Below are 22,462 nucleotides of genomic sequence, written 5' to 3'. Positions count from 1 at the left end.
TCTGGTTCTTGAGAAGAAGCCGTTTAAAGATTTTAGCCTATTTTACCCTCGTGACCTTGAATGAAGGTCAAGGTCATTTATTTGAACAAACTTGGTAGCCCTTCATCCCAGCATCCTACAGGGCAAATATCAGTACCCTGGACCTTCTGGTTCTTGAGAAGAAGTTGTTTAAAGATTTTAGCCTTTTTGACCCTCGTGACCTTGAATGAAGGTCAAGGTCATTTATTTGAAAAAACTTGGTAGCCCTTCATCCCAGCATGCCACAGGCCTAATATCAGGTCTCTAGGCCTCTTAGTTATTCACAAGCAGTTGTTTAAAGGATTTTAGCCTATTTGACCCCTGTGACCTTGAATGAAGGTCAAGGTCATTTATTCGAACAAACTTGGTAGCCCTTCATCCAAGCATGTCACAGTCCCAATATCAGTACCCTGGGCCTTCTGGTTCTTGAGAAGAAGTCGTTTAAAGATTTTAGCCTATTTGACCCTCGTGACCTTGAATGAAGGTCAAGGTCATTTATTCGAACAAACTTGGTAGCCCTTCATCCCAGCATCCTACAGGGCAAATATCAGTACCCTGGGCCTTCTGGTTCTTGAGAAGAAGTTGTTTAAAGATTTTAGCCTATTTGACCCCTTTGACCTTGAATGAAGGTCAAGGTCATTTATTTGAACAAACTTGGTAGCCCTTCATCCCAGCATCCTACAGGGCAAATATCAGTACCCTGGGCCTTCTGGTTCTTGAGAAGAAGTTGTTTAAAGATTTTAGCCTATTTGACCCTCGTGACCTTGAATGAAGGTCAAGGTCATTTATTTGAACAAACTTGGTAGCCCTTCATCCCAGCATGCCACAGGCCTAATATCAGGTCTCTAGGCCTCTTAGTTATTCACGAGAAGTTATTTAAAGGATTTTAGCCTATTTGACCAGTGTGACCTTGAATGAAGGTCAAGGTCATTTATTTGAACAAACTTGGTAGCCCTTCATCCCAGCATCCTACAGGGCAAATATCAGTACCCTGGGCCTTCTGGTTCTTGAGAAGAAGTTGTTTAAAGATTTTAGCCTTTTTGACCCCTTTGACCCTTAATGAACGTCAAGGTCATTTATTTGAACAAACTTGGTAGCCCTTCATCCAGCATCCTACAGGCCCAATATCAGTACCCTGGGCCTTCTGGTTCTTGAGAAGAAGTCGTTTAAAGATTTTAGCCTTTTTGACCCCTTTGACCTTGAATGAAGGTCAAGGTCATTCATTTGAACAAACTTGGTAGCCCTTCATCCCAGCATGTCACAGGCCCAATATCAGTACCCTGGGCCTTCTGGTTCTCGAGAAGAAGTCGTTTAAAGATTTTAGCCTATTTGACCCCTTTGACCTTGAATGAAGGTCAAGGTCATTCATTTGAACAAACTTGGTAGCCCTTCATCCCAGCATGCCACAGGCCTAATATCAGGTCTCTAGGCCTCTTAGTTATTCACAAGAAGTTGTTTAAAGGATTTTAGCCTATTTGACCCCTGTGACCTTGAATGAAGGTCAAGGTCATTTATTTGAACAAACTTGGTAGCCCTTCATCCCAGCATCCTACAGGCCCAATATCAGTACCCTAGGCCTTCTGGTTCTTGAGAAGAAATCGTTTAAAGATTTTAGCCTATTTGACCCCTATGACCTTGAAAGAAGGTCAAGGTCATTTATTTGAACAAACTTGGTAGCCCTTCATCCCAGCATTCTCTACAGGCCTAATATCAGGTCTCTAGGCCTCTTAGTTATTCACAAGAAGTTGTTTAAAGGATTTTAGCCTATTTGACCCCTTTGACCTTGAATGAAGGTCAAGGTCATTCATTTGAACAAACTTGGTAGCCCTTCATCCCCAGCATGTCACAGGCCCAATATCAGTACCCTGGGCCTTCTGGTTCTTGAGAAGAAGTCGTTTAAAGATTTTAGCCTATTTGACCCCTGTGACCTTGATTGAAGGTCAAGGTCATTTATTCGAACAAACTTGGTAGCCCTTCATCCCAGCATCCTACAGGGCAAATATCAGTACCCTGGGCCTTCTGGTTCTTGAGAAGAAGTTGTTTAAAGATTTTAGCCTATTTGACCCTCGTGACCTTGAATGAAGGTCAAGGTCATTTATTTGAACAAACTTGGTAGCCCTTCATCCCAGCATCCACAGGCCTAATATCAGGTCTCTAGGCCTCTTAGTTATTCACAAGAAGTTGTTTAAAGGATTTTAGCCTATTTGACCCTCGTGACCTTGAATGAAGGTCAAGGTCATTTATTCGAACAAACTTGGTAGCCCTTCATCCAAGCATCCTACAGGGCAAATATCAGTACCCTGGGCCTTCTGGTTCTTGAGAAGAAGTTGTTTAAAGATTTTAGCCTATTTGACCCTCGTGACCTTGAATGAAGGTCAAGGTCATTTATTTGAACAAACTTGGTAGCCCTTCATCCCAGCATTCTACAGGCCTAATATCAGGTCTCTAGGCCTCTTAGTTATTCACAAGAAGTTGTTTAAAGGATTTTAGCCTATTTGACCCCTGTGACCTTGAATGAAGGTCAAGGTCATTTATTTGAACAAACTTGGTAGCCCTTCATCCCAGCATCCTACAGGCCCAATATCAGTACCCTGGGCCTTCTGGTTCTTGAGAAGAAGTCGTTTAAAGATTTTAGCCTATTTGACCCCTTTGACCTTGAATGAAGGTCAAGGTCATTCTTTGAACAAACTTGGTAGCCCTTCATCCCATCATGCCACAGGCCTAATATCAGGTCTCTAGGCATCTTAGTTATTCAGAAGAAGTTGTTTAAAGGATTTTAGCCTATTTGACCCCTGTGACCTTGAATGAAGGTCAAGGTCATTTATTTGAACAAACTTGGTAGCCCTTCATCCCAGCATCCTACAGGCCCAATATCAGTACCCTGGGCCTTCTGGTTCTTGAGAAGAAGTCGTTTAAAGATTTTAGCCTATTTGACCCCTTTGACCTTGAATGAAGGTCAAGGTCATTTATTTGAACAAACTTGGTAGCCCTTCATCCCAGCATGCCACAGGCCTAATATCAGTACCCTAGGCCTTCTGTTATTCTTGAGAAAGTTATTTAAAGGATTTTAGCCTATTTGACCAGTGTGACCTTGAATGAAGGTCAAGGTCATTTATTTGAACAAACTTGGTAGCCCTTCATCCCAGCATCCTACAGGGCAAATATCAGTACCCTGGGCCTTCTGGTTCTTGAGAAAGAAGTTGTTTAAAGATTTTAGCCTATTTGACCCCTTTGACCTTAATGAAGGTCAAGGTCATTTATTTGAACAAACTTGGTAGCCCTTCATCCATGCATCCTACAGGCCCAATATCAGTACCCTGGGCCTTCTGGTTCTTGAGAAGAAGTCGTTTAAAGATTTTAGCCTTTTTGACCCCTTTGACCTTGAATGAAGGTCAAGGTCATTCATTTGAACAAACTTGGTAGCCCTTCATCCCAGCATGTCACAGGCCTAATATCAGGTCTCTAGGCCTCTTAGTTATTCACAAGAAGTTTGTTTAAAGGATTTTAGCCTATTTGACCCCTTTGACCTTGAATGAAGGTCAAGGTCATTCATTTGAACAAACTTGGTAGCCCTTCATCCCAGCATGCCACAGGCCAATATCAGGTCTCTAGGCCTCTTAGTTATTCACAAGAAGTTGTTTAAAGGATTTTAGCCTATTTGACCCCTGTGACCTTGAATGAAGGTCAAGGTCATTTATTTGAACAAACTTGGTAGCCCTTCATCCCAGCATCCTACAGGCCCAATATCAGTACCCTAGGCCTTCTGGTTCTTGAGAAGAAATCGTTTAAAGATTTTAGCCTATTTGACCCCTTTGACCTTGAATGAAGGTCAAGGTCATTTATTTGAACAAACTTGGTAGCCCTTCATCCCAGCATGCCACAGGCCTAATATCAGGTCTCTAGGCCTCTTAGTTATTCACAAGAAGTTGTTTAAAGGATTTTAGCCTATTTGACCCCTGTGACCTTGAATGAAGGTCAAGGTCATTTATTTGAACAAACTTGGTAGCCCTTCATCCCAGCATCCTACAGGCCCAATATCAGTACCCTGGGCCTTCTGGTTCTTGAGAAGAAGTTGTTTAAAGATTTTAGCCTATTTGACCCCTGTGACCTTGAATGAAGGTCAAGGTCATTTATTTGAACAAACTTGGTAGCCCTTCATCCCAGCATCCTACAGGCCAAATATCAGTACCCTGGGCCTTCTGGTTCTTGAGAAGAAGTTGTTTAAAGATTTTAGCCTATTTGACCCTCGTGACCTTGAATGAAGGTCAAGGTCATTTATTTGAACAAACTTGGTAGCCCTTCATCCCAGCATGCCACAGGCCTAATATCAGGTCTCTGGCCTCTTAGTTATTCACAAGAAGTTGTTTTAAAGGATTTTAGCCTATTTGACCCTCGTGACCTTGAATGAAGGTCAAGGTCATTTATTCGAACAAACTTGGTAGCCCTTCATCCCAGCATCCTACAGGGCAAATATCAGTACCCTGGGCCTTCTGGTTCTTGAGAAGAAGTTGTTTAAAATTTTTAGCCTTTTTTACCCCTGTGACCTTGAATGAAGGTCAAGGTCATTCATTTGAACAAACTTGGTAGCCCTCCATCCCAGCAACCTACACGCCAAATATGAGTACCCTGGGCCTTCTGGTTCTTGAGAAGAAGTCGTTTGAATAAAAAGTTTACGCACGGCGCACGGCGCACGACGACGGACGGTGCATGATGACAATAGGTCATCCTGACCCTTCGGGTCAGATGACCTAAAAAGTTTACGCACGGCGCACGGCGCACGGCGCACGGCGCAAGGCGCACGACGACGGACGGTGCATGATGACAATAGGTCATCCTGACCCTTCGGGTCAGATGACCTAACAAGAGGCCCATAGGCCTTAACGGTCATCTGACTAATAGTACAATACAACATAGTCTTTTAAAGATCTTAGCCTATTTGACCCCTATGACCTTGAATGAAGATCAAGGTCATTCATTTGAACAAAATTGGTAGCCCTTCATCCCAGCATGCGACAGGCCTAATATCAGGTCTCTAGGCCTCTTAGTTATTCACAAGAACTTGTTTAAAGGATTTTAGCCTATTTGACCCCTGTGACCTTGAATGAAGGTCATAGGTCATTTATTTGAACAGACTTGGTAGCCCTTCATCCATGCATCCTGCAGGCCCAATATCAGTACCCTAGGCCTTCTGGTTCTTGAGAAGAAATCGTTTAAAGATTTTAGCCTATTTGACCCCTATGACCTTGAAAGAAGGTCAAGGTCATTTATTTGAACAAACTTGGTAGCCCTTCATCCCAGCATTCTACAGGCCTAATATCAGGTCTCTAGGCCTCTTAGTTATTCACAAGAAGTTGTTTAAAGGATTTTAGCCTATTTGACCCCTTTGACCTTGAATGAAGGTCAAGGTCATTCATTTGAACAAACTTGGTAGCCCTTCATCCCAGCATGTCACAGGCCCAATATCAGTACCCTGGGCCTTCTGGTTCTTGAGAAGAAGTCGTTTAAAGATTTTAGCCTTTTTGACCCCTTTGACCCTGAATGAACGTCAAGGTCATTTATTTGAACAAACTTGGTAGCCCTTCATCCATGCATCCTACAGGCCCAATATCAGTACCCTGGGCCTTCTGGTTCTTGAGAAGAAGTCGTTTAAAGATTTTAGCCTTTTTGACCCCTTTGACCTTGAATGAAGGTCAAGGTCATTCATTTGAACAAACTTGGTAGCCCTTCATCCCAGCATGTCACAGGCCCAATATCAGTACCCTGGGCCTTCTGGTTCTCGAGAAGAAGTCGTTTAAAGATTTTAGCCTATTTGACCCCTTTGACCTTGAATGAAGGTCAAGGTCATTCATTTGAACAAACTTGGTAGCCCTTCATCCCAGCATGCCACAGGCCTAATATCAGGTCTCTAGGCCTCTTAGTTATTCACAAGAAGTTGTTTAAAGGATTTTAGCCTATTTGACCCCTGTGACCTTGAATGAAGGTCAAGGTCATTTATTTGAACAAACTTGGTAGCCCTTCATCCCAGCATCCTACAGGCCCAATATCAGTACCCTAGGCCTTCTGGTTCTTGAGAAGAAATCGTTTAAAGATTTTAGCCTATTTGACCCCTATGACCTTGAAAGAAGGTCAAGGTCATTTATTTGAACAAACTTGGTAGCCCTTCATCCCAGCATTCTACAGGCCTAATATCAGGTCTCTAGGCCTCTTAGTTATTCACAAGAAGTTGTTTAAAGGATTTTAGCCTATTTGACCCCTTTGACCTTGAATGAAGGTCAAGGTCATTCATTTGAACAAACTTGGTAGCCCTTCATCCCAGCATGTCACAGGCCCAATATCAGTACCCTGGGCCTTCTGGTTCTTGAGAAGAAGTCGTTTAAAGATTTTAGCCTTTTTGACCCCTTTGACCCTGAATGAACGTCAAGGTCATTTATTTGAACAAACTTGGTAGCCCTTCATCCATGCATCCTACAGGCCCAATATCAGTACCCTGGGCCTTCTGGTTCTTGAGAAGAAGTCGTTTAAAGATTTTAGCCTTTTTGACCCCTTTGACCTTGAATGAAGGTCAAGGTCATCCATTTGAACAAACTTGGTAGCCCTTCATCCCAGCATGTCACAGGCCCAATATCAGTACCCTGGGCCTTCTGGTTCTCGAGAAGAAGTCGTTTAAAGATTTTAGCCTATTTGACCCCTTTGACCTTGAATGAAGGTCAAGGTCATTCATTTGAACAAACTTGGTAGCCCTTCATTCCAGCATGCCACAGGCCTAATATCAGGTCTCTAGGCCTCTTAGTTATTCACAAGAAGTTGTTTAAAGGATTTTAGCCTATTTGACCCCTGTGACCTTGAATGAAGGTCAAGGTCATTTATTTGAACAAACTTGGTAGCCCTTCATCCCAGCATCCTACAGGCCCAAAATCAGTACCCTAGGCCTTCTGGTTCTTGAGAAGAAGTTGTTTAAAGGATTTTAGCCTATTTGACCCTGTGACCTTAAATGAAGGTCAAGGTCATTTATTTGAACAAACTTGGTAGCCCTTCATCCCAGCATCCTACAGGCCGAATATCAGTACCCTGGGCCTTCTGATTTTTGAGAAGAAGTCGTTTAAAGATTTTAGCCTATTTGACCCCTGTGACCTTGAATGAAGGTCAAGGTCATTCATTTGAACAAACTTGGTAGCCCTTCATCCCAGCAACCTACAGGCCAAATATGAGTACCCTGGGCCTTCCGGTTATTGAGAAGAAGTCGTTTGAATGAAAAGTTTACGGACAGCGGACGGCGGACGACGGACGGCGGACGGCGCACGACGACGGATGGTGCATGATGACAATAGGTCATCCTGACCCTTTGGGTCAGATGACCTAAAAACATGTCAAAATTTACACCCAATCCACTTCATCTGATATGACTGGTTTCAATCTATCTCTTGATAAACTTGCTTCTATCTGTTTCAATTACTACTTATGATATTACACTAATAGGCTTACATCATGTAGGACTTGTCCCCAGAAGTGCTGCTCGTCGTAAACGGATGTCACGTACAGGGTAACCTCTTCACTCGCATTAAACGCCAATTCCCGTCTCCGTGCTCCCAGTTTGTTCATGATTATTTTATATGTCATTAGGAGAGAGTTGAATGTCTTTTTGATGATGGTCGTGTCCGACATCTTGGTGTCTTGACTGGAAGATGAAGACGACGACGTTTCCCTATACTGGGCTCCACCTCTAGAGAAACTACGTCCACGCCCCATCTGCATGTCACGTAGACTCTCTGTAACAATGACATAGTTGCTATGGTTGTTGAATCTCATTGTGTAAAACCATTGCCCTAACATAGCATATGAAAACTTGCACTTAATTAGGAGTCAAAAAGTTTTAATTATCCATGAGTTAATTTCTTGTACATGGAGGTAATTGTGGCACACATTTTTAATACCTATTCGACCCTATAAGCGCCCATGTCCCTATAAGCGCCCCTTCCCCTTTTTGATGCCTCAATTTCAATTGCCCAAGCATAAATAAAGACCAAAACTACACAAAACCGTATAGATTTGCAGTAATAGCGTCTTATTAGCACTTTTTTCATTTTTTCAATTTTTTAAATGCACTGGGCGCTTATTGGGTCGAATACGGTATATACAATTGACACAAATTGAGAGGAATCATATTGCTTACCATTCAGTGCAAACTGACACAAAACCTTATTGGTGCAGCTACAGATTACAGTACCACATGGGTAAAAACAGCATCATTGTTTACATCTGGTAGATTGTTTATTACCTTGGTTAACATGTAGATCAATGGTAAAATAGGTATAAATGACCTACATTTGATGCATGCCACAACTTCTGCTTCATCAATGCATGTTAAGTTGACATTAGGAAATTCCTTTATCTCAAAATCCTCAATAGGAAAGCACACTAACATTAAATAATCAAAAGAGAGGTTTAAACTGATTTAAATACTTTACGGGTATTCTAAAACCTCCGCTCAGACTATACACGTAAAAGTTAAGGGCAGATATTCTAAACAAAACAGAGCAAAGTTTACGACACACAAATAAAAAGATAATATACCTTCACTCATTATTACCAAACATCACTCACCTTCACCCATGGTCACATTCCTGCGAGAGACACCTGTCAATGACATAAGGTTACATTTTCTGAGAATCAAGGTTACATTTTCTGAGAATCATAGATACATTTTCTGAGGATCAAGGTTATATTTTCTGAGGATCAAGGTTACATTTTCTGAGGATCAAGGTTACATTTTCTGAGGATCAAGGTTACATTTTCTGAGAATCAAGGTTACATTTTCTGAGATTCAAGGTTACATTTACTGAGGATAACCAAGGAAGATTTCATGGGAATATCAAATAACTGATTGAGTTAGGCCAAAATTTTTTAATCAGTTGGTTCTCAGGCCCGCGCGCATATCATTTTTAAGCCCCGCATTGCCGATTTTATTGTAAAAAAAAATTGTATGCTTGGACCAAAATTCCGGAAAAAATATCTGTATCCATTTTTTTGTAAGATTTTAGACAGCACATCTTCAAAACGCTTGTCTGCATTCACACTACGAGTATTCCAAGCGCAAACGTGATCTTGATTGGCAAACGCACGAAGTTGCTCTCGTAAAAAAAGTGTCTGTCTCCAGCTTTTTAGCAGTTTTAGACGGCACATCTTTCAAACGTTTGTCTGCAATACTAGTGAATGAATGTTCCAAGCGCCAAAGTGATATGCAAAACACGACATTGTGATACGGTCGTGTGGTAATGTCGCTGGTATCTGTCCACATTTGGCACGGTTCCACTGTCGTACTGCCATGGAACATTATCTGTGGATTCTTTGATGCTTGTACTTTTACCGAACTGTTCCAATTATTGAAGGAGGGCACATAAGGACCCCAAGATTGGACTTTTCCTGAGAAACTGATGCTGAACAAAATGACGGCGTCAATCGGTCAGAGCAACGTGTCTGGATTCGATCAAGTAATGATGAACATGAAGGTTGGGGAGAATGTCACAGCATTCCGCCGTTACATCCGATATGACATTATTGATGGTGCATGCACCCAAACGAAACCTGAATACCTTGATCATGATGAAACGAGTGATAGTGGGAACCGTAAACGAAATCCTTTTGATGTACTTTTCGCGGCCGCTCGGAAACTGTCATTACCGGAGCCCTACCCCAAGGATACCACCGTTGTCAACAACAAACGTGTTGTATTTAACAAGGTGTTGATCATTTGCTGTTACGAAATCCTTTTGAATTGAAACTTTGGTGAATTTTACCTCCTATTGTGTTGGGAAATTAAAAAAAAAAAAAAAAAAATCCCTTGCTCTTTTTTCTACAATAAAAAAGAAAAAAGAAAAAACCTCCCTCCCTCATGTATTTTCAGAAAAAGTGGCCTGAGAACCAACTAATTAATTTTGTCTTATCATAACAATATCAATGTGACACTATAACACTATAATTGTTTAATGGATACACCTGTTAAAAATACTGGTTGAGTACCGACTCTAGCTTGTGATTGTAACTGTGTTGTGCGGAAGAGCTTTATTGTTCCGCTCCAGCAATCACATAGTTTAGTTGACAGTGCCAACTGAATTTTCAACAGTAATGTGTAATGTCCTCTCCACGATTTCAAGCACCAACAAAATTGTTAAATTTTATAATCCATGAAAATTAAGCACAATGAAAATAAATTATTTCACAATTAGTATATATTGACTGATGAGTACCTGATCCTCCTATAGTACAATGGATATTGTGAAGGTCACGAGGGGAGGTAAACACGGTAGCTGGTTCATAGGCAGGGTCCTCCTTAGCCATACAGACTAGAAGTCGGCGACCGCGGTGATACGTCTGGTCCAACTCCATCATAGCGCGGTTAGCCATTTCCATGTTAGCTACAGTCACAACGGCACTTGTTCTACAAAAGCAAAGGTCTTCATATATAACAGCTGGGTTCATCTGAAACCAGGAATAACCATGGCCTCCCTGCAGTGGCTGGTGATAGCTTACTGAACTTTAAAGGAAACATCTTAAATGTCAGAAGACTCAAAGATACGAAGCAAGTTATACCCCCACTTCAATGTGGACAATAAAACAATCATTTTTAATTTTAAACCCCTGTAGAGCTTATTCTTCTTTTGAATGTGATTTTTTTTTTTTTAGTACTGTTGAACAGTAATTTTTCATCACACTAGTTGTAGTCCAGTTTATACTTACGTTTTTCTTCTGTCATTGTTGTTGCGTATCTCGACATATTGAACTCCATAAGCCTCAAATAGGTTGGCTAAGTCATGCTACCAAAATAAAGAAATAAATCAGGGATCATCAGTAAAAACAAGTAATCCTTAGCTTCCCTTACACCACATACATAAAATGCAATCTTGCACCCACACAAAAACTGTTACACTACCAAGTGATATTTGAATTCCTCGACATATTTCCACTAAAAATCTCCAACACATATCAGTTCTGTACCGCTACATGAAATTCTATCATACATACAGGTATATTTATTAGAAAGAAGAACTCATGAATTAGGAAGAAAATTCCACAGATGAATACACTGTGATATGTTTATATATATATATATAGCTACTGTCACAACTGCAGTAGTAGTTATTTCTGGCAAGCTTATTGAACTTTTTAAGAATCTTTTTACTGAATAAATACAACAAGTGTTCGTATCGGCCGTGACCTATCAACCAATGTGGCGGCTCAGTAGCTACGGTGATAGGTGAGCGAGCCAATCCAGCGATTAGACAATTCAAGGATGTAAACTCGGCTATGATTGTTTGGGATAGCTCCGTAGGCATGGCTAGGATATGAAAGACAATCTTTCATGAAAGAGTAAATGTAAAATAGCAACAACATACAACACTGCCACATCTTTTTAATCGGTATTATCACCTCTATATAAGTCTCAGTCACAACAGTCTTTTCCATAATAAATGAATTTACACATATCTACATTTCTCAAATAGATTCGAAAGAAATGAATCTTTGATTTCTATGATAGTATAGCAGTTGTAACTGCATATTCAGACAAGTCCACTACATTACTAAGTAAATGCAGAGAGTGAAACTTAAATAACAAACTAACACGTAGCTTTGAACAACGGATGGAGGATTTCTGACAGATGGTCGTCGTCAGAGAGCTTTACGATTCCGTCCAATTGACCGTAGTGTAACAAAATATCTAGTGGTGAAAACAATACAATTCACGTGTTTGTAAGCATATTTTAATACAGCTCACATCTCCAACATGGCTCACTTGAATTGGCCACCATGATGCTTCTTGTTACATTACCATATTTGGAATTAACCTACAAATTTTTACCACGAAATATGATTTTCTAACTCGAGTTTGAATTCAGAAAAAAATATTTAGGGTAAATTCCAAATAATACTTGTGTTTATTTAGTTCCACAATGTTTCTTCCAAATTTGTCGCCTTTTTATAACTTCAAAACTTTTTACCTGTTAATTGTTTGATTTTCGTCGCGGTAAATCAAACATGGCCATTTATTTTAACAGAATAATGTGTGCGTTTTGTTTGCCTAGGATTTTGCCTTTTATAGTGGACAAAACATTATCATTGGCAAATTTGTGATTTGAAAATTGATCATAGTTGTTAGTACAATACATTTACAAAGGTCAAAGGTCTTCAGCGAGGCTATGCTAATTATAGCGATGGGTACCTCACAGCATCATACATCTGCTGTGTGACCGACTGTGCCACTTATTGTATTTGGACAGTGAGTATCAGAAGACCCAAATTTATGACCCCCCACCCTTGTCCCCAAACCTTCTAAGTTGGCCCTATATGGCCTCCAACTGTCTAATGATAGACTTAACCAGTTATGAATCTATCACCCAAAATTATGACACCCTCCACCTCCCCCAACCTTCCAAGTTGGCCCTATATGGCCTTCCAACTGTCTAATGACAGACTTAACCAGTTATTAATCTATCAAGATCTATATGCAATACATTAAACAAAGCAGTAAATATTTGTCAGATCTTTTACCTCATTTTCGTAGTAAACAAAGTTTCCTATAAACAACATGACTGGTCGGTTTTTATCGTCACGGTGATATGTCCTAGGAGCTCCTCCTATCCTCTCCAGTCTTGGCATTCCATCAGCTCCTATCGGCTCAAGGTTTGGCATCCCAGTATATCTCCCCTGGATTGGCTCTAAACTAGGCATGCCAGTGTAACTACCCTCGATGGGTTCTAGTGGGGGCATTTCCTCGTCACCGTTTATTTTCTCCAGAGGTGGCATCTCGTCTAAATCTGACCTTTTGGGTTTATTACCAGATGCTCCCCCTGGTCCACTGGGTGTCTTTTTGGGGAAAACACTTTGAACTGAAGCTCCCTGAGGACTTTTAATAGGGGAGATAACTGGGTGTAGTTTCTGGGGGCTGATCACTGGGGAATGACTTGGCTTTTGTGGCGACGGTTTCTTTGTATCAACAGACAAAGCGGCCATTTTTGAGGCTAAGCTTTCCTGTGCTACACCATTGGTAAGTTTAGTCTGTACACTGGGTTTTGTCTGTGGACCACTGTCGTCTGGCTCCTCGCCCCATTCATCCTCCTCATCCTCCACTACTGCCTGGTATTTCTTTGGACGCACACCATTACTATCTCCACCTGAACTTGGCTTACTCCCTGTCAGAGTATCAAATTCAGTATGTTAGTGTCGTATTGGTATGTCACTATCATATCCAGTATGTTAGTGTCGTATTGGTATGTCACTATCATATCCAGTATGTAAGTGTCGTATTGGTATGTCCATATCAAATCCAGTATGTTTGTGTCGTATTGGTATGTCACTATCATATCCAGTATGTTAGTGTCGTATTGGTATGTCACTATCATATCCAGTATGTTAGTGTTGTATTGGTATGTCACTATGATATCCAGTATGTTAGTGTCGTATTGGTATGTCACTATCATATCCAGTATGTTAGTGTCGTATTGGTATGTCACTATCATATCCAGTATGTTAGTGTCGTATTGGTATGTCACTATCATATCCAGTATGTTAGTGTCGTATTGGTATGTCACTATCATATCCAGTATGTTAGTGTCGTATTGGTATGTCACTATCATATCCAGTATGTTAGTGTCGTATTGGTATGTCACTATGATATCCAGTATGTTAGTGTCGTATTGGTATGTCACTATCATATCCAGTATGTTAGTGTTAGTTTCATTGGTATGTCACTATCATATCCAGTACGTTAGTGTCGTATTGGTATGTCACTATCATATCCAGTACGTTAGTGCCGTATTGGTATGTCACTATCAAATCCAGTATGTTAGTGTCTTATTGGTATGTCACTATCATATCCAGTATGTTAGTGTCGTATTGGTATTCACTATCATATCCAGTATGTTAGTGTCGTATTGGTATGTCACTATTCATATCCAGTATGTTAGTGTCGTATTGGTATGTCACTATCATATCCAGTATGTTAGTGTCGTATTGGTATGTCACTATCATATCCACTATGTTAGTGTCGTATTGGTATGTCACTATCATATCCAGTATGTTAGTGTCTATTGGTATGTCACTATCATATCCAGTATGTTAGTGTCTTGGTATTCACTATCATATCCAGTATGTTAGTGTCTATTGGTATGTCACTATCATATCCAGTATGTTAGTGTCGTATTGGTATGTCACTATCATATCCAGTATGTTAGTGTCGTATTGGTATGTCACTATCATATCCAGTATGTTAGTGTCGTATTGGTATGTCACTATATCATATCAGTATGTTAGTGTCGTATTGGTATGTTCACTATCATATCCAGTATGTTAGTGTCGTATTGGTATGTCACTATCATATCCAGTATGTTAGTGTCGTATTGGTATGTCACTATCATATCCAGTATGTTAGTGTCGTATTGGTATGTCACTATCATATCCAGTATGTTAGTGTCGTATTGGTATGTCACTATCATATCCAGTATGTTAGTGTCGTATTGTATGTCACTATCATATCCAGTATGTTAGTGTCGTATTCGTATGTCACTATCATATCCAGTATGTTAGTGTCGTATTGGTATGTCACTATCATATCCAGTATGTTAGTGTCGTATTGGTATGTCATTATCAATCCAGTATGTTAGTGTCGTATTGGTATGTCACTATCATATCCAGTATGTTAGTGTCGTATTGGTATGTCACTATCATATCCAGTATGTTAGTGTCGTATTGGTATGTCAATATCATATCCAGTATGTTAGTGTCGTATTGGTATGTCACTATCATATCCAGTATGTTAGTGTCGTATTGGTATGTCACTATCATATCCAGTATGTTAGTGTCGTATTGGTATGTCACTATCATATCCAGTATGTTAGTGTCGTATTGGTATGTCACTATCAATCCAGTATTAGTGTCGTATGGTATGTCACTATCATATCCAGTATGTTAGTGTCGTATTGGTATGTCACTATCATATCCAGTATGTTAGTGTTCGTATTGGTATGTCACTATCATATCCAGTATGTTAGTGTCGTATTGGTATGTCACTATCATTCCAGTATTAGTGTCGTATTGGTATGTCACTATCATATCCAGTATGTTAGTGTCGTATTGGTATGTCACTATCATATCCAGTATGTTAGTGTCGTATTGGTATGTCACTATCATATCCAGTATGTTAGTGTCGTATTGGTATGTCACTATCATATCCAGTATGTTAGTGTCGTATTGGTATGTCACTATCATATCCAGTATGTTAGTGTCGTATTGGTATGTCACTATCATATCCAGTATGTTAGTGTCGTATTGGTATGTCACTATCATATCCAGTATGTTAGTGTCGTATTGGTATGTCACTATCATATCCAGTATGTAGTGTGTTAGGTATGTCACTATCATATCCAGTAGTTATGTCGTATTGGTATGTCACTATCATATCCAGTATGTTAGTGTCGTATTGGTATGTCACTATCATATCCAGTATGTTAGTGTGTATTGGTATGTCACTATCATATCAGTATTTGCTATCGTTAGGTGTATGGTATGTCACTATCATATCAAGTGTAGTAGTGTGTGTATTGGTATGTCACTATCATATCCAGTATGTTAGTGTCGTATTGGTATGTCACTATCATATCCAGTATGTTAGTGTCGTATTGGTATGTCACTATCATATCCAGTATGTTAGTGTCGTATTGGTATGTCACTATCATATCCAGTATGTTAGTGTCGTATTGGTATGTCACTATCATATCCAGTATGTTAGTGTCGTATTGGTATGTCACTATCATATCCAGTATGTTAGTGTCGTATTGGTATGTCACTATCAAATCCAGTATGTTAGTGTCGTATTGGTATGTCACTATCATATCCAGTATGTTAGTGTCGTATTGGTATGTCACTATCATATCCAGTATGTTAGTGTCGTATTGGTATGTCACTATCATATCCAGTATGTTAGTGTCGTATTGGTATGTCACTATCATATCCAGTATGTTAGTGTCGTATTGGTATGTCACTATCATATCCAGTATGTTAGTGTCGTATTGGTATGTCACTATCATATCCAGTATGTTAGTGTCGTATTGGTATGTCACTATCATATCCAGTATGTTAGTGTCGTATTGGTATGTCACTATCAAATCCAGTACGTTAGTGTCGTATTGGTATGTCACTATCATATCCAGTATGTTAGTGTCGTATTGGTATGTCACTATCATATCCAGTATGTTAGTGTCGTATTGGTATGTCACTATCATATCCAGTATGTTAGTGTCGTATTGGTATGTCACTATCATATCCAGTATGTTAGTGTCGTATTGGTATGTCACTATCATATCCAGTATGTTAGTGTCGTATTGGTATGTCACTATCATATCCAGTATGTTAGTGTTGTATTGGTATGTCACTATCATATCCAGTATGTTAGTGTCGTATTGGTATGTCACTATGATATCCAGTATGTTAGTGTCGTATCGGTATGTCACTATCATATCCAGTATGTTAGTGTCACAGTTAAGCCATTAGAATTTAAACATTTAAACAGGACCAGTTCGTTAGAAATACTTCCCAAGAGATTCAAATGAACATGTTTCTTCTCCAATAATACACATCTAAGTTACATGTAATAAAGCAATTCTAAAACAGCCATACTAGAGAATTCTCTTTAAACAATTTAACAAACCAATCACAAACTGTGGTCACTAAGAGACAGTGCTTAACCTTTTAAAAGTGAAAAACCTTCCAGTGATAAAACTTCTATGCAAATTTCAATATTGATCGTAAAAGCTCAAGACATTTTGATGACTTCTGTGACCTTAAAATGTTTAAGTGAATATTCTTAATGTTGGATATAGAATTCATACTATGTGTTTAATATTTACAATTATGTGTTTTGTTTGAAACAATAGTAAATAAATACAAACTTTGGTTATTTGAATTATTCTTTTCAAATATTGGTTTGTCTGGCTGTGCATATCGGACGTTGAGCTTTCTGCCCTCCCACTCTTTTTGATCCAGTTCACGTATCGCCGCGGCTGCCTTATCTTCATCATGAACACTGAAGTCTGCAAAGGCAAACCTGTACAAGGCAAAAAAAGATCTGTGTTACAGGTAGTGTTACAGGTGTCTTAACTACTGGAGTCAGGTTAGCATAAAATATGTCATGACAAGTCTTAACATGGCATCAGATATATAATAAATTCAGAACCTGAGAATTAGTGGTTTATATATACCGCTAAGCTCTAGACATAATAGAAATCAGATTTTATAGCACTTGTGTAATATTTCCTTTCTTCGAAGTTCCTCTATAGTATATTCTTTTTTTTAATTAATTTGTATTTGTTTAGGGAGTAGAGGTACACTTGTATGAGTCTAGGATCAGCTGTAATGAGAAATGGTGTGAAATTGACTGCTTCATTTTCTGCACATTTTTATATGCTCAAATGCTTACTACTACATACATGACATGTATTACATGTAATATTGTAACATTGTACTCGCTTGTGTGCCTACTACTTTATATTGTGTATCATTAGACAAGAGCATTAACTTTATGTTAAGTAGCAAATAAACAATTTTTTTTGTTACTTAAAGATGCTCCATCGCTGACAAATGGAATTTTTTCTTTATCAAAAACAGGAGCAGACGATTTAGTATTTTTCTTCAGTTACAAAAGTTACTCACTTTATACCTTTACCACCATTGAAAAGTTTGAGCTTATAATTTAATTTCAAGATAAAAATATCAAAAATAATTAATTGCATCCCGAAAAAAATTCTGTGGCACTATGTCCTATATGGAGTACATTACTGATTGCGCATGCATCAAAAGCAAAATTATTTATTTTGAGTTACTTTTTTGTGTTAATAAGACATATAAACACCTATTATTGCTCAAATGATGGGTATCATTTTGCTCTGTCGGCGATGGAGCATCTTTAACAAGAGATCCCAGAGGGATCTTGGCGCCCACCAAAGTATGATCTACGTCTGACAATGGAAAGAGGGATCTTTTCTCTGCTTTTCAAACTTTTTCAAACATACAACATATATGAAATATGAAACAGATCACTTCATTACTTTTTTAGAAATAGCAGTAACAAACTTCAACTATCAATATCCAAGATGGCTACCTGGCGGCCATTTTGAGATCCCTTCAGTACTTTCTGAGAAATAGCGGTAACAAACTTTAACTATCAAAATTCAAGATAGCTGCCTGGCGGCCATCTTGTTGACCGATCGGTCCCAAAATGCAATATGCACAACTAGGGCCCTAGGGGAACCTACATATAAAATTTGAAAGAGATCCCTTCAGTACTTTCTGAGAAATAGCGGTAACAAACTTTAAATATCAAATTCCAAGATGGCTACCTGTCAGCCATCTTGTTGACCGATCGGTCCCAAAATGCAATATGCACAATTTGGGCCCTAGGGGAACCTACAAATGAAATTTGAAAGAGATCCCTTCATTACTTTCTGAGAAATAGCGGTAACAAACTTCAATTGTCAAAATCCAAGATGGCTGCCTGGCGGCCATCTTGTTGACCGATCCGTCCCAAAATGCAATATGCACAACTAGGGCCCTAGGGGAACCTACATATGAAATTTGAGAAAGATCCCTTCAGCCCTTTCGGAGAAATAGTGGTAACAAGAAATGTTAACGGACGGAAGGACGGATGGAAGGACGGACCACGGACGAAAAGCGATTTGAATAGCCCATCATCTGATGATGGTGGGCTAAACATGTGATAAATAAAACTTTGTTATTAATGTATCCCACACAATAGCAATGATAGACAAAGCTTAGATGTGCCACCATACATCAATGTATTCATATCAACACTATACATTAATGCTGATTATTTTCAACAGTTTTGACTACTATCTGACTCTGTCACGCTGTTTCAATGCTGTGAACATGTGACTCACACTTTTCTTGGATCTGATTTGGGTTTAGCCATTCTGACAGAAAGTGGAGAGAAAGGCGCCAGGAGTTCTTCAAATTGTTCCTGTGGGTATAAAAATTAAGATGGAATTTAAACATCCTATCAATAGCTAGGTTTGATTAAAGACAGATGGACTGCTATTAAATGATAAAATCATTTATATTTTAGTCACATGTTAAGATTGAAGTATAATAGTAAGATTTATATAAAAGTATTACAATTATTAAATACATAACATTTAATCACATATATTATAACACTGAATTATAATGGTGTGATTTATATAAAAGTATTACAATTATTTAATACATAATATGTAATCACATATATTACATACTGTTTAGTCACATGCTATCTTCATGTTACTCTCTCACAACTTATTACTATTCTATATCTCTTTCCCATCCTTTCTTGTAATATTTTCAATACAATAATACAAATTCCACATCACTAGACTATGTCTTACCTTGGTAACACTCTGATTTATATAGCCTATGTATGACTGTCTTACCTTGGTAACATTCTGATTTATATTGTCTATGTACGACTGTCTTACCTTGGTAACATTCTAATTTATATTGTCTATGTATGACTGTCTTACCATGGTAACATTCTAATTTATATTGTCTATGTACGACTGTCTTACCTTGGTAACATTCTGATTTATATTGTCTATGTACGACTGTCTTACCTTGGTAACATTCTAATTTATATTGTCTATGTATGACTGTCTTACCTTGTTAACATTCTAATTTATATTGTCTATGTATGACTGTCTTACCTTGGTAACATTCTAATTTATATTGTCTATGTACGACTGTCTTACCTTGTTAACATTCTAATTTATATTGTCTATGTACGACTGTCTTACCTTGGTAACATTCTAATTTATATTGTCTATGTACGACTGTCTTACCTTGTTAACATTCTAATTTATATTGCCTATGTACGACTGTCTTACCTTGGTAACACTGATTTATATTGTCTATGTATGACTGTCTTACCTTGCTAACATTCTAATTTATATTGCCTATGTATGACTGTCTTACCTTGGTAACATTCTAATTTATATTGTCTATGTATGACTGTCTTACCATGGTAACATTCTAATTTATATTGTCTATGTATGACTGTTTACCTTGGTAACACTGATTTATATTGCCTATGTACGACTGTCTTACCTTGGTAACATTCTGATTTATATTGTCTATGTATGACTGTCTTACCTTTGTAACATTCTAATTTATATTGTCTATGTATGACTGCTTACCTTGGTAACATTCTGATTTATATTGCCTATGTATGACTGTCTTAACTTGGTAACACTGATTTATATTGCCTATGTACAACTGTCTTACCTCGGTAACACTCTGATTTATATCGCCTATGTACGACTGTCTTACCATGGTAACATTATGATTTATATTGCCTATGTACGACTGTCTTACCATGGTAACATTCTGATTTATATTGTCTATGTATGACTGTCTTACCTTGGTAACACTCTGATTTATATTGCCTATGTATGACTGTCTTACCTTGGTGACATTCTGATTTATATTGCCTATGTATGACTGTCTTACCTTGGTGACATTCTGATTTATATTGTCTATGTACGACTGTCTTACCTTGGTAACACTGATTTATATTGCCTATGTACGACTGTCTTACCTTGGTAACACTGATTTATATTGTCTATGTATGACTGTCTTACCTTGGTAACATTCTAATTTATATTGCCTATGTACGACTGTCTTACCTTGGTAACATTCTAATTTATATTGTCTATGTACGACTGTCTTACCTTGGTAACATTCTAATTTATATTGTCTATGTATGACTGTCTTACCTTGGTAACATTCTGATTTATATTGCCTATGTATGACTGTCTTACCTTGGTAACACTGATTTATATTGTCTATGTATGACTGTCTTACCTTGATAACATTCTAATTTATATTGCCTATGTACGACTGTCTTACCTTGGTAACACTGATTTATATTGTCTATGTATGACTGTCTTACCTTGGTAACATTCTAATTTATATTGTCTATGTACGACTGTCTTACCTTGGTAACATTCTGATTTATATTGCCTATGTACGACTGTCTTACCATGGTAACATTCTGATTTATATTGTCTATGTACGACTGTCTTACCTTGGTAACATTGTAATTTATATTGTCTATGTATGACTGTCTTACCTTGGTAACATTCTAATTTATATTGTCTATGTATGACTGTCTTACCATGGTAACATTCTAATTTATATTGTCTATGTACGACTGTCTTACCTTGGTAACACTGATTTATATTGTCTATGTACGACTGTCTTACCTTGGTAACATTCTGATTTATATTGCCTATGTACGACTGTCTTACCATGGTAACATTCTGATTTATATTGCCTATGTTTGACAGTCTTACCTTGGTAACACTGATTTATATTGCCTATGTACGACTGTCTCACCTTTGTTACATTCTGATTTATATTGCCTTTGTACGACTGTCTTACCATGGTAACATTCTGATTTATATTGCCTATGTACGACTGTCTTACCATGGTAACATTCTGATTTATATTGTCTATGTATGACTGTCTTACCTTGGTAACACTCTGATTTATATTGCCTATGTATGACTGTCTTACCTTGGTAACATTCTGATTTATATTGTCTATGTACGACTGTCTTACCTTGGTAACACTGATTTATATTGCCTATGTACGACTGTCTTACCTTGGTAACACTGATTTATATTGCCTATGTACGACTGTCTTACCTTGGTAACACTAATTTATATTGTCTATGTATGACTGTCTTACCTTGGTAACACTGATTTATATTGTCTATGTATGACTGTCTTACCTTGGTAACACTGATTTATATTGTCTATGTATGACTGTCTTACCTTGGTAACATTCTAATTTATATTGCCTATGTACGACTGTCTTACCTTGGTAACACTGATTTATATTGTCTATGTATGACTGTCTTACCTTGGTAACATTCTAATTTATATTGTCTATGTACGACTGTCTTACCTTGGTAACACTGATTTATATTGCCTATGTACGACTGTCTTACCTTGGAAACACTCTGATTTATATTGTCTATGTATGACTGTCTTACCTTGGTAACATTCTGATTTATATTGTCTATGTATGACTGTCTTACCTTGGTAACATTCTGATTTATATTGCCTATGTACGACTGTCTTACCTTGGTAACATTCTGATTTATATTGCCTATGTATGACTGTCTTACCTTGGTAACATTCTAATTTATATTGCCTATGTATGACTGTCTTACCTTGGTAACATTCTGATTTATATTGCCTATGTATGACTGTCTTACCTTGGTAACATTCTGATTTATATTGTCTATGTATGACTGTCTTACCTTGGTAACACTCTGATTTATATTGTCTATGTATGACTGTCTTACCTTGGTAACATTCTGATTTATATTGTCTATGTATGACTG

General features: G+C 38.2%; 1 protein-coding gene across 2 annotated transcripts in view; it reads right to left on the bottom strand.

Annotated features, from left to right (window-relative positions):
* Positions 1-22,462, bottom strand: part of LOC138332915 (uncharacterized) — a 67,101-nt gene that overhangs the window by 15,127 nt on the left and 29,512 nt on the right. For both annotated transcript variants that reach the window (XM_069280942.1, XM_069280941.1), the window contains exons 8-14: positions 18,960-19,039; positions 16,956-17,110; positions 12,562-13,202; positions 10,753-10,829; positions 10,263-10,453; positions 8,620-8,652; positions 7,501-7,784 (exon numbers count right to left, since the gene is read on the bottom strand). In XM_069280942.1, coding sequence (XP_069137043.1) covers positions 7,501-7,784; positions 8,620-8,652; positions 10,263-10,453; positions 10,753-10,829; positions 12,562-13,202; positions 16,956-17,110; positions 18,960-19,039 — 1,461 coding nt within the window. The remainder of the gene's footprint in view (positions 1-7,500; positions 7,785-8,619; positions 8,653-10,262; positions 10,454-10,752; positions 10,830-12,561; positions 13,203-16,955; positions 17,111-18,959; positions 19,040-22,462) is intronic.

This window comes from Argopecten irradians, chromosome 10 (genome assembly GCF_041381155.1).
Source record: "Argopecten irradians isolate NY chromosome 10, Ai_NY, whole genome shotgun sequence".
NCBI lineage: Eukaryota > Metazoa > Mollusca > Bivalvia > Pectinida > Pectinidae > Argopecten > Argopecten irradians.
This window is presented reverse-complemented; position numbering and strand designations above follow the sequence as displayed.